General features: G+C 39.1%; 1 protein-coding gene across 6 annotated transcripts in view; it reads right to left on the bottom strand.

Moving 5' to 3' along the window:
• sdk2b (sidekick cell adhesion molecule 2b) overlaps positions 1–17,189 on the bottom strand; it is a 316,027-nt gene extending 298,838 nt beyond the window's left edge. For 5 of the 6 annotated variants that reach the window (XM_051913947.1, XM_051913946.1, XM_051913944.1 and 2 more), the window contains exon 1: positions 16,215–17,188. In XM_051913947.1, coding sequence (XP_051769907.1) covers positions 16,215–16,359 — 145 coding nt within the window. In that variant the 5' untranslated portion in view covers positions 16,360–17,188. Of the gene's footprint in view, positions 1–16,214 lie in introns of all 6 variants that reach the window. The other variant, XM_051913942.1, reaches the window with a different exon arrangement.
• Between the last annotated feature and the right edge of the window lie 124 nt (positions 17,190–17,313).

Here is a 17,313-nt window from a genome sequence, read left to right on the forward strand (position 1 = left end):
TTCAGTGGTTTTAACATCAGATAAAGAGAGAGGATAACCACAGAGTAGCAACAAAAGCAACTTTCGGATCAAGCTGTCCTTCTCAACATTAGTGCTCTGCTCAGATCTGGGCAAGTGAGCGAGAGAGAGAGAAAGAGAGAGAGAGAGAGAGAGAGAGAGAGAGAGAGAGAGAGAGAGAGAGAGAGGGAATGCCAAAGAAGAGAAAGACAGAGGAGCGATCACTAAAAAGCAGAAGTGGCATCAAACAGAGCTGTGCTCCCAAAGGAAAAGGGCCGGGGGGAGGCCGTCCCGTCTTTATCAATATGGGGAGCCTGCGGCAGACGTGCAGGGCTGCCCGCCAACTGCATCATGCATGCACGGCACGCTCCAACCTTGCTACAGTGATGAGGCAAACTCTGTTAACCATTAGCAACCGGCATGCTGGAACAGAACACGCTTTAAGAATTCTGACAGGGGTTACGGCTGTTTTCATTAGTGATGTCAGCATGCATTTCAGATGAGAGACAAGTTTATAGAGGGTAATTCATATTTCTTGTATGGAGTGCAATGTTCTGGTATGGCCAATTTCACTCTCGTTAAACATTTAATATAGTGTATTGACCTGTGTTTAGCAAAATTCTGGTTAAGAGTTAGTTCAAAGATTGCTAACACTCTCCTATGTCACTACTTCTAATGGATTTGATGGACAGCTGGCATGGAAATGGCTCAAGGATCTGTATTAGAGGTAGCATTAGAAGTTTACTTGTAAAAGTCAAAAAATTATATATATATAAATTATATATATTTTATTTTAACTGTAATAATGAATGAAGTGTTCAAGGTGTCTGAATTTTGGTTTGACTGTACATATATATCTGTTTCATACTGTCATATTGTCTTTTTATGTATCATATTATTTATTTTAAATTACTTTAAATTTAAATTAATATAGCCTAATTAATATTCATGAGTAACTAACACTGATGCACATGAATAAACTAGGTTACTCCCATTATAAATCAACAAGGCCAGCTGAACTGCATTAGGGAGCTTTTATTCTGATAGTATTACGTACATCACAAGTATTATATACATTTTGTTCAGGGTTCAGGCAGCAGAAGTCTCTTGTACCAGATTTCCCACATTCACAGTCATTTTCCCTGGCAATGATTTCTGAAGGATCATGTGACACTGAAGACTGGAGTAATGATGCTGAAAATTCAGCTTTGCATCACAGAAATAAATTATATTTTTAAGTATATTAAAATAGAAAATCATAATTTTAAATTGTAATAATATTTCACAATATTATTGTTTTTTCTGCATTTATTACGAAATAAATGCAGCCTTAATGAGCATAAGAGACTTTATTCAAAAACATTAAAAATAGTAATGTTTCCAAACTTTTGACTGGTAGTGTAGTTTATATGGAGACACTAATGGTGTCATTTTTAAAAACTTGCACTTTGAAACCCATTTTCAAAAGTTTGCTTTTTCAGGCCCCCAAAACGCTGTTGTTGTGTAAAAATGAATGGCCAAAACGCATACAAAGTTTTCCGTTTTTAGTTGAAAACGGTGTTGTGTAAACGGTCCCTACAAACCTGATCTTATATAAAAAAGCCCTTACACAAACAACTTGCACATCCACTACATCCCACCTTTTCAGAAAATTACATTTTTTTGTCCTCAACCGCTGTGGCATTTGGTCTTTCAGCACCTGCTATTTTAAGTATCTAAGTGCAGGTGGTGTGTCAAAAGGTCAATGCCATGCTGCGCAATGATATGATTCTGAGAAACACGCTGAGGGGACGAAAACTGCACAGGCCGAACTAAGACTGTCAGAGATTCTTGCTGCAACCACATCTATTCAAATATCAGCATCTTTTGATATTATCTATTTTTGCACTTTAGTGCTTATACCAAGAGAAAACAGCATAATTTTCATCTAAATGACACCAGTTAACATGTTTATTCAATTTACGCTAACACAAAGAGTTAAATGCATCACTTTGAGATGTTTGTCAGCTTTATTACTCAAACCACAATACAAGGCCACGCAGGTGGCATTTCTTTTGCATTTGCACTAGAACAGAATGCCATTTGGCTTTTCAGCTTGATTAAAGGACACAAAGAGAAAGCGCACATAAGCGAGAGAGAGAGAGAGAGAGAGAGATTCCGTCATTGTGTACCGTGGCAGATTGCCTTGTCCGTGTAGTGTACATTCTCTTTATGCTTGTCTTTGTGTTCAATCGTCTACCTGAAAAAAAAACAAAAAAAATAACAAAACACTACCAGCAAGAGGCTATTTCCATCCTTCAAGAGGAGTTGCATGCCATATATGCCGTCACAAATGCATCCACACACAAATACTCCAATCAACGGCTGTTCACAAACTCCTTTTTTCCCCCTCTAGAGTTCCTCTGTCACCTTGCTCAGAAATGGGTACTTTGCCATTATTGTGTTTGTTCAATAGGAAGCTGTCCAATTCACCTTTCGGTCAGCTATTTCCTTATTTTGTCTTTGATTACAGGGCTGCAGAAGGCTCCTAACAAGAAAGACTGATACAGCATCTGGTCTAACTCCTGGTCTAACTCTAGGTGCACATTCTCCCATAACCACTTTGTCTAAATGTCTATTTAAAGGCCCACCCACTTTGTGCCACTGTGGGGACCAAGACAGGCAGCCTTCATGCCGCATGCAAAATGACTACCATGCCTGAGCGTGTGCACAGCTGCTGGGGTTCAGTCTATTACAGAGGGTATCAGAGAGCTTCTGAAAGGTAACACTACAATAACTGGATTTCAATAGCAGAACAATTTTGACAATAACATTGTTTTTGCGTAACCTAACATGTCTTTGTTGGCACTTTGCACTTATTTTAAAATTAAAATACATAAAAGTTGCAAAGTTACCTTATAGGTCTCTTCATCTGACGCATACTGCTCATAAAACTGGAAAGTAAATTCTCAGTCTGGCAAGCTCTAATCTGATTGGCTGACTTTAGTAAACATGAAAAAGTAAACTACAAATTTATTGCAAAATTATATGCATATGTTCTTGTTTTTGTACGACCTTTGAAGAGGCATGTTTTATTTTATGTCAATCTGTTATTGTGGTTTAATCTATTTCACTTAAACCAATCCCTAAATGGCAGCTAAAACATGAACAGCACTGCAAAAAAAAAAAAAAAAAATTATATATATATATATATATATATTCAGTATATATATATATATATATATATGTATATAGCCCAAAGGGTGAATTTTACAGGAATTTTAAGGACATTTACTCACAGCAGGAATGCACGATTTATTCCAGGTACAATCGCTAAAGGAACAGACAGCTGTGAAGCTAGTGCTTCCATTACCCCGTGTTTTTATGCTTTATAGAGCTGAGGACTTCAGAAAGGTGAAGTGAAGCACCTCAGCATCCAGCCCTGCTGCTCTCGCCCGTTTAATAACAAACATATATCCTCTCCTCCATTTCTGAAATGGCGGCAAAAAGGCCGTTAGAGACTGAAAAACAGCCACACAAATTAAAGATACCGTTAGGTGTAAAACCGTTTTTTGGGCTGCGGTCCCCACTATCTGCACCCACCATAACTGCCACGTAATGGCCAGAGTGATGTACTGCCATTCGGTCCCAGCGTTCATTTCCTACAAAACTGCCCGCATCACTGCACAAAACACTGTAAAACAAGGCCTTGACTCAGAATACGGAGAGGCCCCCTCAGTATTTGGCCTTTGCTTTAGTGGACGGACATGATAAGGACTGTAAAAAGGAAGGAGAGATTGCTCATCAGCGGTGCAATTAATCAATTAGAAAGAGCAAATCGATCTTTCTCCCCCCATCCAGCATGGCAGGCTGACAGCACTCAGGTGTAATTAAAATTGTAGCTATTGACAAATCAAGATGGATGGAGGACCACCACGCCACTACGCTTCTTAAAAAAAACCAATGAGAATGAACGACCATCGTTTTACATGTTGCACAGAACAGCTATATTCACTCTGGTGCCACTGGCAACCTGTCATCTTCCTATTGCTATCATTTAAGTTTTAGTTAGAGTGAGGTCAGTTAAAAACCATTTGATTTCTAATCCGTGAAAATAGGGCACAATGTACTTACTATGAAGGAATTTTCTGTATTGATTTTTCACAGGTGCCTATTTTGAAGTAATTGTAATTAAAGGAAATGTCATTAAAGGGATAATCCACCCAAAAATGAAAATTATCCCATGATTTACTCACCCTCAAGCCATCCTAGGAGTATATGAGCATATCTACTTTCAGTCAAACACAATCAGAGATATATTTAAAAATATCCTTACTCTTCCGGGGGGGAAGATTTTAGTTTTAGTTTTAGACTTCTAATTTGTGAACGGTGTTTTGTTTTGCTCTATCCTCTGCGCGTCCGTGTTCCTCATTACGTCATGTGTCGGGTCAGAGGTTACTCTTCCGCCGCAAATCGATACGTATGGCCGTCTGTTGGAAGCAAGCTTTATAGTTGATAAAGTTTTAAATATGGACATTTTTCTTACAAAAAAAACATCGCTTTGCTTCAGAAGGCTTTTATTAACCCCCTGAAGCCATATGGATTACTTCTATGATGGATGAACGATGAATAGAAAGTTCAAAGGAACACCATTTATTTGAAATATTTAGCAAATGTTCCACTGAATATTCCCTCTATAACACACAGTAAATGACAGCAAGGGACATTTTAAACCAGCCTTTTTAATGCTACCAAATTCCTGATTTCTAGTGAATATGACAGGAGAGATATTCACAAACACCACCTCAATTACCTGGGGATTAGAGAGAAAGATTTCGGTGACAACCTGTGGCGCATTGCAGACATTATTGGATCAACTGTAGAATTTGAGAGATAATCATCTTGTTGAAGATGATAATCACAATAAGTGTGAAGCGCTGTTGGTCATCTAAACACACTCTCAGGTGATGAAAATGCCAGTTTGTTTATGGACACAATGGCATTTTCGTCGCCCCCATCTGCTTGTATGAGAAAAACCACAAATGTGTTCGCTCATCAAAGTGAAGCACCCAACAAATCAAAGTTAGGGCAATTACACTCCCACATCCCTCTTCTTTATTTCAAAATGGCAACAGCTGTTTATTGTGGTCTAAACTGCACTGTAATTTCATAGGGAGCATATGGTTACAGTTGATTAATCCAGAAGGAAAAGTGTTTTATTATTTCCAAAGCAGGATGGGTAAATAAGCCCTCAAAGGGGCAGAGAAAAGAGGTGGAGAGTTTCGGAAACTAAGGCGTATATCCGCAGGAATTGATCGGGGGTTCGGGCTTCCTCTAGCGAGTGGCTTCTGCTCCGTGGCATTGATTGATGAAGCCCCTCTGTGCTGGTGAGATGTGGTATCTTCATGGAGAGGGTGGCAGGCACCATATGCTCACTGATACGCATATGCACACGCACAACCACGTGCCTGGTTGTGTGCCGTGTCACGCTTATAGACTAATCTTAGTGCAATGTGATGGAAAGCACACATACACTTCTAACAAGTTGAACCCAGAAGCCTGTGAAGTCTGTCACAACATCTTGGATTCCTACATAGTCACATTTATACTTAACTATTAAGCAGATGCTCTTATCTGAAGTGACTTTCAAATGACAATGCTACAACAAAAATGATTCATCTTAATGAGATGTGTTGTAAAACAAAGTTACAAAATAGCCAAGAATGATACACATTAATACAGAGATGTAAGTGTGACAAAGTAGCAGCGGAACGAGCCAAGATTTAGTTTTTTATAAACAATAAAAAGAGATTTCATCCATTCCCACATAACTTCAAACATACATATTACTCCAAAAACCAACCCTTTAAAAACATTTCTGTTGTCCCGGTTAAGTCAGTAATTCAGATTTCTACTTACCATGTTTTCCTGCTTAATAATAGCATTATAACATAATAATAACATAATAATAACAGTATTAGCCAGTATAATAAATTAACCAAGCTGACCATTTCAAAAAATGTTTTAACTTTTTAGTTTGTGTTGCTTTCCAATCCAATCTTCTATTCTCCCTAATGTTTCCAGTCTCTCCTCTCACTGTATTTATTAACAAAGTGGCAGAAAGCCCAAAAATTATATTTAAAATGGAACAAAAATGGAGCAAATTGGTCGCTAGAGCATTGAAATACACAAACACTAACGGCTCATCGCATTTTGCGGTTTGAATGAGATTGCAGAAGACGCTTTGCACCCCCTCTGCGTTAGAGCCGTGTGGAACGTGTCTTGATTCGAGATCATTAACGCTTGAGGAAATACAGTATGTGGTATCATACTATGACGCCAGCTACAGGTCCAATTATTCACAAGAATTTTGAGATTACTGGCCTTTTTAGCTTATAAACACGAATTCACACACGTTCACGCAAGCACCCCGAGGGAGCAGCAATTACAGGGTTCAGAGGTGGCACCTTACACACAAGCCAATTTGATTGTATTTCTATTCCAAGTGCACGGCTCGCCGCTTAAGAGTGTGAGACTTAAAGACCTCATGAACAACGCATCACACTGCAGTCCACGCTCATTACCATACTGCCACGCGCTCTGTCTGACTTTGGTAAACAACCCCAAAAGCGCCTTGCACAGTCTCCACACTTTGCATAATTGTGCTTTAAAAGGCCTGGGATTCCGCTGACTATTACCTACAGAATGAGTACTTGAGTGCAGCGTTCTCCGAGCGAACGTGGAGGTATGTTCATCTGATTTTCTGCTTTAAAGACTTTAAAAGAGTTACGGGCTCCACCAAGTCACAGATAATGGGCAACATTCCCGCAGAGGCTCGTACGTGGCGGGATCATACGAGGAGAGGTGTCTGAATGAGTTCAGCTACAAGTGGAAGTGTACGGATTGCAATTCCATCGGGTGCAATTTCTCTCAGATGCGGGTCAAAGAGCAGCGCTGTAAAAATAAAAGTTCTTCAACGATTCTTTGCTGAACTTGCTGACTTATTAAGAACCATTTTTCACTGTATACACTGTTGAAAAGTCCACCAGTAAGATTTGGTTTCAGTACAGAATCCATGCATCCATCCATCCATCCATCTATCCATCTATCTATCCATGGAATCTGTATTCGCTAAACTTAGAGAGTGTTGGCCAAAGAGGTATTACAAAAGATGCTACAATATCCAGGTGTGGTTCTGCTTAAACGATTCCTGAAGACCCAACTGCAGACACCGGGACATGTGGGAAGAATGGAGGCGGGAAAAAGCTTTCCATGCTGAAACGGTTGGGTGTGGAGATAGCATCAGAGACACACAGGCTGTGCGTGTCATTGTGCTCTCACACATCCTGAAATGCTATTCCCTATAAAGCCCCTTTCTCCCTCTTATCCATTTCTGCCTTGATTCAGGCCAAGCCAGTGAGAGGAAGAAACCTGTAACTTCAAAGAAACCACTGCAGGCATACACACACTGTATATGGAAAAGAGCCCAGCGTTGACTCAACATTTCAAAGCTTAATGTTCCCACAACAAAGTCGGTTAACGTGCGCCCACTAATATTCCTACACAGAGGAGATCACAAAACGCTCCTCATTAGAGACGATTTCAGAAGCTAGCAGAACTTTATCAAAGAGAGATTGGAAAGATTGAGCCATAAACCAGGTCAGCTGGGGACCAGTTTACACAACCTGAGAACAGCTGAAACTAAGAATGGTCACAATGCAGACACCCCCATAGAGGCTCAAGCCATGAACCATCTGTCTTAGCTTGTGCACTGAATTTCCATAGAGGCAATGGTGTAGACCAGGGGCCTGTTGCACCAGCTGCGAAAGTTAAAAAATTAGCATAGTTATGGCATAAATAGGCACTAAGATACAATTTATGCACCAAAAAAAGTATCTGAAATGTAACCAGCAATATAAACAAAATATTTATGGAAGCCTGCGAAAAGAATAAAAGCAGACTGATTAAGGTAGATTGATTTCTTTATGCATGTTTCAATCAATCAATCAATCAATCAATCAAAATTAAAAATTCAAAAGTATTTATAGTTGTTTAATATTATTTATGTATTTAAATATAGTAATTGTTTTTTTCATTTCAAAACTATCCATCATATTTCAATAGAAAAATAATTAATTACAGTTATTAAATTACATTTTTATCCAATTAGAGAGTTATGCAACAAGAAATCTTGTATTCTAAATAAATACATTTATACTAATGTATTTGCTTTTTTTAAAAAACAAAACAGAGTTCCGTAATATTATTTACATATTTTAATATACTAATTATTTTATTTCATAACTATATATTGTATTTAAATAGAAATATAATTCTATATAATTATAATACCAGTTATTGAATTATATGTCTATATATATCTATATTTTTACAGTTATGAGGCAACAAGTTTAAAATATTGATGTATTGTAAATAAATAAATACATTTATAACTTTTTTTGTAGTTGTATATATACATATACATATATATTTCACCTATATTTCAAACTTATTGCCTAACTGCTTATTGCTATAACTGTCAATATATATTATATTTCTACTGATTATATATATTTCTACTGAATATATATATATATATATATATATATATATATATGTGTGTGTGTGTGTGTGTGTGTGTGCGTATATTCAGTAGAAATATAATTATTTACCAGTTATTAAATTGGCAGGTATACGAGGCAATAAGTTTGAAATATAGGTGAAATATTCTAAATAAATAAATTGCACACAAATGTATTTTTTTCATACAGTTCCTTAATATAATTTACATATTTAAATATACTGATTATTCTGTTTCATAACTATATGTTGTATATCAACAGAAACCATTTTTTCCATAGACAGTTTGATTTTGATATTCCATTGACAATTTATTAATACAACCATGCTCTTTACATTCCACTTTAAGCAAGACCTTATGAACGCTGCTGCAACACGACCCTGGTGTATTTTCACATAAACCACACAGAATCAAGACACATCCAAGACATGCAATCTGAGCTAAGCAGGAGGTATAGTAAGAAAGAAACTGTGAAAATTCTTTTATTTCATTCTTGTAAGCAACCTCTAGCAGTCCCCTTATGTAATGCGACTTCAAAGAGCAAGTGCAGCAAAAGTGCAGATTAAAAAGGTTGGAATACATTGAGCGAAAAAACCCGAGTGCCCCTGGAGTGACAATAAGCACATTTCAGATGAAACGTGAGCAACGACAGCGAATAGCAGCACTGTATCAATTACACCCCTTCACCGGCACCCCTGAGTCCCCCCCTCCTCAGCTCTTTTCATCTTCCTCAAACTTTCTCAAGAGTAAGATATTATCAGCATCATTAGCGTTTTAGCTTTTATTTTTTTACACATCACTGATGCAACTTTTTCAGCCTATTCTGACGCACTTAATCTAAATCTCAGAGTTTCTGTAATTATTTGTTTGACGCTTAGCATGTTTGCATGTTCGTGTAACAGCCTTTGGCAACTTGGCGAAATCAAATGACAACTGCTAAGCAACCAGACACTTTCTTTCGAGTTTGTAACCGGCGTGTTTTAGATGGAACCATGGTACCAAAGTATGTGCCTACCGTGCAACACACATTAGTCTGGCACCGAAGACATATCTTGTGCAGTCAAAGCTTCAGGGGCCATGACTCAACTGACTAGAAGCATAATGCCTGCTTCAGTGGGCTCAGAGAGAGCATTTAAAACACGCACCATGGCTAAATGCCTCACTGGCAGTCCTTGAACTTAGTATTCGGGTATGCGTCGGTGTGTGTGAGCGCATTCGGTTGCGTTTGTTGGCCACGCTTGACTCCGAGGAGCTCTAATCACAAATGGATTTGTCCGAGCGTTTTAAACACGGCTTCTTTTTACGTTGTGAGTGAAGGATTAGCGCGCCTAATCACAAAATGAACAGATTGGTTGAAAAGAGCTGAACACGGTGGAATAATGAATGTAGGTAGAGAAATTACACTGCTCTTGATTTAGCAAACACACTTTATTATTATCTGATTAGCACACATGAAAACTGTGGAATATCACAAACACTTTTTCTCTTTCTGTCTCGCTTTTATTTCTCACTTTCACTTTCTTCCTAAAGTTTTTTTTCTCGAATATTTAATATTTGCTGACTTTTGTGCTAGCACTCCAAAATTGATGTAATATTTTACCCAGCGCTATGTATATCCACTTCTTCTCTGCGGACTCCATTACACCTCCCCAGGTGAGTTGAGACACTGCGAGTCATTAGGCTCTACAGGAATCTATGAGGTACCTGTCTGACAGAACAAGCCATTCCCTTTGCTCTCTACATTTTCCAGATGCTGTCAATGAGGTAAAGGACAGACTTACTTTTGCTTCTGCAGGCTTTTAAATGCACGGATAAGGTACATCTAAATACGCATATTTGAGTTTAACAGGAGATATTTTGATATTTCAAATGTAAAACATGTACCTCGCACACTGTGTTTGAACCTTAAAGGAATATTTCATCCAAAAATAAAAAATATCCCAAAATTTACTCACCCTCAAGCCATCCTAGGTGTATATGACTTTCTTCTTTCAGCTGAACACAATCTGAGTTATATTAAATAATATCTTGGCTCTTCCCAGCTTTGTAATGGCACTGAATAGTGTCCAAGGTTTGGAAGTTACAAAAAGTGCATCCATCCATCGGGTCAGAGGTCAATCGATTCTCTCATGAATGCACATACTGTCGTTGCCAAAAGCCAGTGATTATAGTTTATAAAGTTTTAAATATGGATATTTTTCTTTCAAAAAAAACCATCACTTTGCTTCAGAAGGCATTTATTAACCTACTGGAGTTGTATGGACTACTTTTATGATGGATGGACGCACTTTTTGGAGCTTCAAAAACTCGGGCACTATTCAATGCCATTACAAAGCTGGGAAGAGCCAGGACATTATTTAATAGAACTCTGATTGTGTTCAACTCAAAGAAGAAAGTCATATACACCAACGATGGCTTGGGTAAATTATGGCATAAGTTTCATTTTTGGGTGAACTATTCCAATAACTGCTCTGGTCAATTATATGATTGGGTTTCAGGGCATTATTAAAGAAAACAGGAAATATATATATATATATATATATATCTTTGAACATTTTAAACATTTTATATGTCTTTACTATCACTTTTGAACAAATTAATGTGATCTTACTGGAAAACAAGAATTTTACTGACTACAAACTCTTGAACGGTAGTGTACATAAAAATACTTTTTATTTAACAAAGTATTTGGCAAAGAAATGCTTCATTTCTTAGAAAGCCTTGACCTGTTGAATTTCCCTGAAAACCAATTCAGTAAATTCCACTTACATCCCTGCTGTACTCAGACTAGACTTATCACTGTGGTGTCTGAATTACGAGAAAGTATTTCCAGGTATCTGAAATATGTTTGGTCATGGGCTGAGTGATAAGTTCACTTTTGATTTGAAGTTGAGCCACTCATGCGGACCACTAGAGCAGTCCTCAGGGGGTAACATCAAGCCCCTACATGCAATTGGTATTCAGGCAATGAAACTGCCTGAGGCATTGCCCACAGCAACAGTATGTCCGAAGAAAGCAATGGCCCCCATCCAGACCCAAGCTGACCCGACAGGGAGTTTCACACCTGCCCTGTTTAACATGGCGGAGAAGATTCAGGAAGAATGAGTAAAGAAAAAGACACTTAATCAATAGTTCCTACCCTCTGTCTCCTAGTTTTGGGTGATTCGTATTTATGAAAAAGCAACGAGGGCTCGATATGTCTGTTCATGCGAACTGGTTTCCTAAGTGTCGACAGTAAGCAACTTAACAGGCCATCGCTGAAATCTCAGGGAGTTGCCAAGGTCAGACCCCATGAATCCATCAGTCAGTCTTGATTTACAAAAAACCCGCAATATACATCCAAACTTGAAATATCCTAACCTGAACTTTTGTTCTTTGTCAAACTTTGTCTATGTTGGGAAAAGGTCAAAGGATAAGAGAAGCCAAATATTAGATATACACGCAGTATAACTGACTGAAAAAGTGCTTCACATGCGCTGTTTTGAGGATTGAAACACTCAACGAGGCCTTCGGTTGAAGAGCATCATCAAATCACAGCCGCTTCTAATCAATGTGTCATTACCTTCACTTCGAACACTGCAGTCAAGCAATGAATGGCATTCAGTAGAAAAGTTTCACTGTTGTAGTTCACTGTTGTGGCGGCGATGTTGAATATGCTCTGCAAAGAGTCCAGGAGAGTTACCACTTCGACCCTGCCAAACTCAAACAGACAGTCTTCCTTCTGAAACCTCAAGTGAGAAACACATGGTTTAACAGCATGCTAACCCTGTTGAAAAAAAACAGCATATGCTGGCTAGGTATGTTTTGAAGCAGTCCTTAGTTGGTCCAGCTGGTCATGAGCTGGTCCTAAACAACTACCTCCAGCTCAGGACCAGCTTAGACCAGCTCATGAGCAACTAAGTACCAGCATAAACCAGCTCAAACCAGCTGCCATGCTTTAAAACATACCTAACCAGCATATTCAGGTTCGGTGACTGAATGACACATTTGCTAGCATATCTGAGTCCACGCAAAACAAGACATAATATGTCTTGACTACCTCTTGTTTGCATTTAGTCCAACAATGTGTCATTACCAGGCACTGCATGACAAGCAATAAAAGCTAAGTTAAGGTGTGAAATTTCACATGAAAAAAGGTCCATTGTCCATAGTCAGCATTGAGATGTATGAAACATTGCTCAGAGAGAAGTCACTTTCAAACCAAGCAGCTTTCTGTTGGTCAGCGTGGTGAATTTCCGTGAACTTGAACATGAGCGAAATCTGTGTGGCGAACCTTATCACCCTCACTCAATACTCCCAATCACAAGGATTCCTATTGGAATACCTGGCGAAATTTTGCAAAGCAAAGGTAAATGTGACTGAACCTTTAATCTGACTATTTCCCCAAACTAACTGTAGCGGTTACTGATAATCTTCATCTTTGCTGTGGCTCTTAAAAGTCATGATGTTGAATTATGATTATGATACATCATTTGATTTGGGAGCCGCGGCAGGGATGATGATTATCAGTGAATATCGGTGGAAGTTCAGTCTATATTCATGCAAAATATGCATATTAGTGTTGTCAAAAGTACCGACTTTGGTACCAAGTCCCTACTGAAATTTAAAAAAATGTGACGCTTTGAGCGCTGTTGAGCGGATTCGTAAACACCTGTGATTGGCTATTGTGTTCACGTGCTCTTCAGATATGTCTGTGATTGGCTACAATGATCAACACTTCAAAACATATTGTAAATAGACATCAATGACGATCTACACCAAGTACTTACACAGATAGACACAAGAGTGTTTGAAAGCAGGCATCTATCAGTGGACCGCTCCACTGATAGACGCCTGCTTTCAGACGCTCCCACTTTCAAATTCAATCACTTCCGTGTGCTTTCATTGATTGATCATTGTAACCAATCACAGACATATCTGTTGAGTGTGTGAACACAATGGCCAATCAGAGGTGTTTATGAATCCCCTCAACAGCGCTCACATTTTTAAAATTTCAGTACCAACTTGGTATCAAAGTCGGTACTTTTGACAACACTACTTACTATAGTAGGCAAAAAGGTACATGAAATGAGTAGTATGTTCAAATTCTCAGTATTCATAAAAGTTCCTGGATGACCTATATTTCTGGTGAAAGGATGTGAAGTGGCAGTGAAGTGATGCAACTGATGCCGTAGGTCATGTGCGGCTGATGTCAATGTGATGCATGTTTTACTTTCGGATTTTATTCATACACACTTTTTACATCGCAAAGTGTCATTCATCAAATCCAGCAGCGATTTTGGATGCACCTTTGGAATATAGCACACGGTTTGCATGAACTGCGTTTATGGTGCTATTATAGTGGTCTTTGGAGCATAACAGCCCATAACCACTATGAACTGTTGCTGTATATAGCAAAAATTTGATATTCTTTAAAGACAGATATTCTTTTTTTTTGGCATTGAATTGAATTGCATTGCGTGAAAATTAAAAAAAATATGAGTATACAGATTTGGAACGACATAAAGGTGAGTAAATAGGGCCAACTGAATTAAATTCTAAGGTGAACTATTTCCTTAAGGCTGTTAAACACTTATTTATGTAGTCTGTACAGTGAAAATCAAAATAAAGCCCTCACGGTTCTGTTTAGGTAATATATTCCCAATTTATCTCAGATGGGGGGCTTTTTCTCTCCGCCGAGTAGGAGTTTCTCAATGGATTTTTCATTAAAACCACAACAAGATTCAGAGAGCTTCATAAGCGCTGTGGTGGGAATCTGTTTTAATGATGTTTAGGTGAGACTCCCAGACCCCAGAAATGTTCCAGGAGAACCTGTGAGGTTAGAGACAATTAACTTGAACGAATCAACCGATGCCACAGATCATTATAAAACACGAGCATTGGATGCTATGAAGAAGGTTAGTATAACACACATTCCCTCTCTCTGCTCTTCTCGTTCCGTTTTCCTTCCATGCACACATACACAAACTGGTACCCTAATCCTCCCAATGTGTAAGTTATCACTCTACTGTAAATGTCAGTTTGGACAGCATACACTCATGAATGATGGATATATGGCAAGTCCTAGTTTGCCACGGTTTCCTCCCTAGGCAGCATTACAGAACAGCCTATTTCCCGATCCAGGGCTTAATGTTTGCAGCTATCACGCATTCCCAACACTCCCACCTGTGCTTGCATAACAACTACCTAAGCAGACCAGCTACGCTTAGAGAAAGTTTTAGAAATACATTTCAGCAGCATTGCATTACAGTGGGGACAATATCGTGGAAAAAATATTAGAAAATATTACATGTTTTGTGCACCTGTGTAGATATTTTCATTTTAGCCAACATCGCCCACCCAGCAAATGTATTTTTTTCCCATGCACGAGATTTGAGTATATTGCTTCTATCCTTTTCCAGGCGGAAAGAACGGAAGCGACTGCTCATGCGAGCTTCTGTTGCTCGCCTGCTGTCTGCAAAATTTAGACGAAAACAATTTTCCCCGCTTGAGGCCATCAGCTGAGGAGAGAGGCAAATTACCACAAGTGGCCAGTTAAAACGCCTTGCACTCCGCATGCAGAGAAACTCAATGGACTACTTTCTGTCTTTTCAGTGGCATAAAACCATGCTGGATGGGGGGCATGTGCCCTCAAAATTAGGAAAAAATAAAATCGATATTGTAATGAAGAAAGTAAAAAAAATCGTCTTTTTTTGTTGTTGTTGTTGTTGAAATGGGCTCTGTGCTTCTCATTCATTCACATAGTGTAACTTTTATGTCTCTAGGTATTCATATGTATGAGTAAAAGTTTAGTTAGATGCCTACATGCACTTTTTGCAAGTCCCCATTACAAATAATGAATCATTCTATCATAAAATCTCACATTAGAGTCTGTCAGCACTCTGAAAATGTACATATGATGAACATGCACCTTATGAAAACACTTTTCTAAGATGCCACTGGTGAGCTCTCTGTAACAGAGCTTTCTCGTTATGTGCAGCCATAAAACAAGCAAGGAGTTCATTAATTTTAATGGATAATCTACAGACTCATTAATTGGCTTTGGTTAATTTCGTGGCCATGTTGTGTATAATATGCAGTTGCTGCATGTGGTACGGACTTTAATACACTTCTAAAGGCAGGTGGGTTATTAGTGATAGCAAAATGTTCTGGTCCTGGAGGACTGCACATTTTGGAGGTCTCCCTTATTTAACTTACCTGATTTATATCGTGAGTTCATTACTAAAGTCTCCAAAACCTAAAATGGGTGTGTCAGATAAGGGAGACATCCTAAATGTGCAGTGCTGGGGAAGGTACTCCAGGATTGACAACCACTGCTGTACAGTTTCTCCATGAGACAGAGAGAGATAAAAGAGGCGAGAAAGAGAGCAAGCAGAACTGCATGACACATATCTCACATATATAAAGGAAGATGGTGTAAGATGCACTTAATAACTGAATAGCAAGTTCACATTTAATGAACTGTTAAATGATGCTGCACATGCTCAATTCATCTGCATATATCATTAAAGACACGCTGTTATTAATCCACCTTCCTTTTAAACTGTAATTACCCCAGATTAAATGACTACAAAACTCCGAGGTTAAATGTTAGAGTCCCTCAGGCTCACACTGGAGACAGTTCATTTCCAGCTTTTAAACACCAAGCGCTTTTTACCTTGTGCTGACGCCAGATGTAGGAGCACCGACAGCAATATTACAATCCAACAGGGTCTCTTTCTCGCTTTACCCGAATTCCCAAACATTGTCAGAGGAGCAGATGGAGAGATACTGAACGCGTTTGTCCGGCACGCCGGGTACATGTTGCTCCTCCACAGGTCAGCCACAGTTGTGCGCGTAATTTTCGAGAGTGTCTCTGACGCGTCTTTGCTCAAGTGAAGCGATGTCTTGTACGACTCAATAAAAGACTAATCCTTCACATGTATATTTTAAACTTGAATATTGTTAGCTTGCAGGTGTGAGTTTGTTTAGGTTAAAACTTTGCGCAATTACGCACGCACAGTCTACGACTCTAGTGCACAGAGATATTGATTTTTCATTGATCACATAGACTTTTTTTCCCCTTTCATCCACTGTCTCTACTCTCACGCGTTTACTTAATAAATGTTTGATCAATGAGTATATTCCCAATCCAGAGCGCAAACGCTTCTAGTTCACGAACTGTTGATAACGGTCTCCAGTATCTGATTAGACGGGTGATAATTCGCTCATAATCAATAATGCTGTGTTATTCTCGTTCCAATAACCAAAAGTTAGTCTCTGTCCCTGGCGCGTTGCTGTTGTTATCCCCAAGATGAGTCTTTTGCAGTGAAGAACCTCCCGTTCACTGAGTCCGCCCAGATGCAGAATAAGCTTCATTCGGCATAAGTAACTTTCCAAGTCCCGTTTTAGTGCGCCACGGTGCCGTTTAGTCCAAACGAACCATGCTGTGCGTAAAGCTCCGCTGTGTACGAGGGTGCAAAACGGTATACGTGAGAGATCAAACTGTCATCGCTGAATGCCGCCCAGGAACCGGCCCGTTGCGCTGAAGATCTTCAGCATCGTATGAGCAGCGGATCGGAGAGAGCGGTGCGCGCGGAGGGGGCTGACGCACGGTGCCACCGCGCGGTGAGCTCCAATAAGACACGCAGTGAGACAGACGGGCGCTCGCTGCTGAATGCACTGAACGCGTGCGAAAACAGCCCAACAGTTATTCTGAACGGATGAACGGTCACAACGACCTTTCAGTAATGTCTCCATCACTCTATAAAACAGCG

The sequence above is a fragment of the Ctenopharyngodon idella genome, chromosome 12, assembly GCF_019924925.1.
Source record: "Ctenopharyngodon idella isolate HZGC_01 chromosome 12, HZGC01, whole genome shotgun sequence".
NCBI lineage: Eukaryota > Metazoa > Chordata > Actinopteri > Cypriniformes > Xenocyprididae > Ctenopharyngodon > Ctenopharyngodon idella.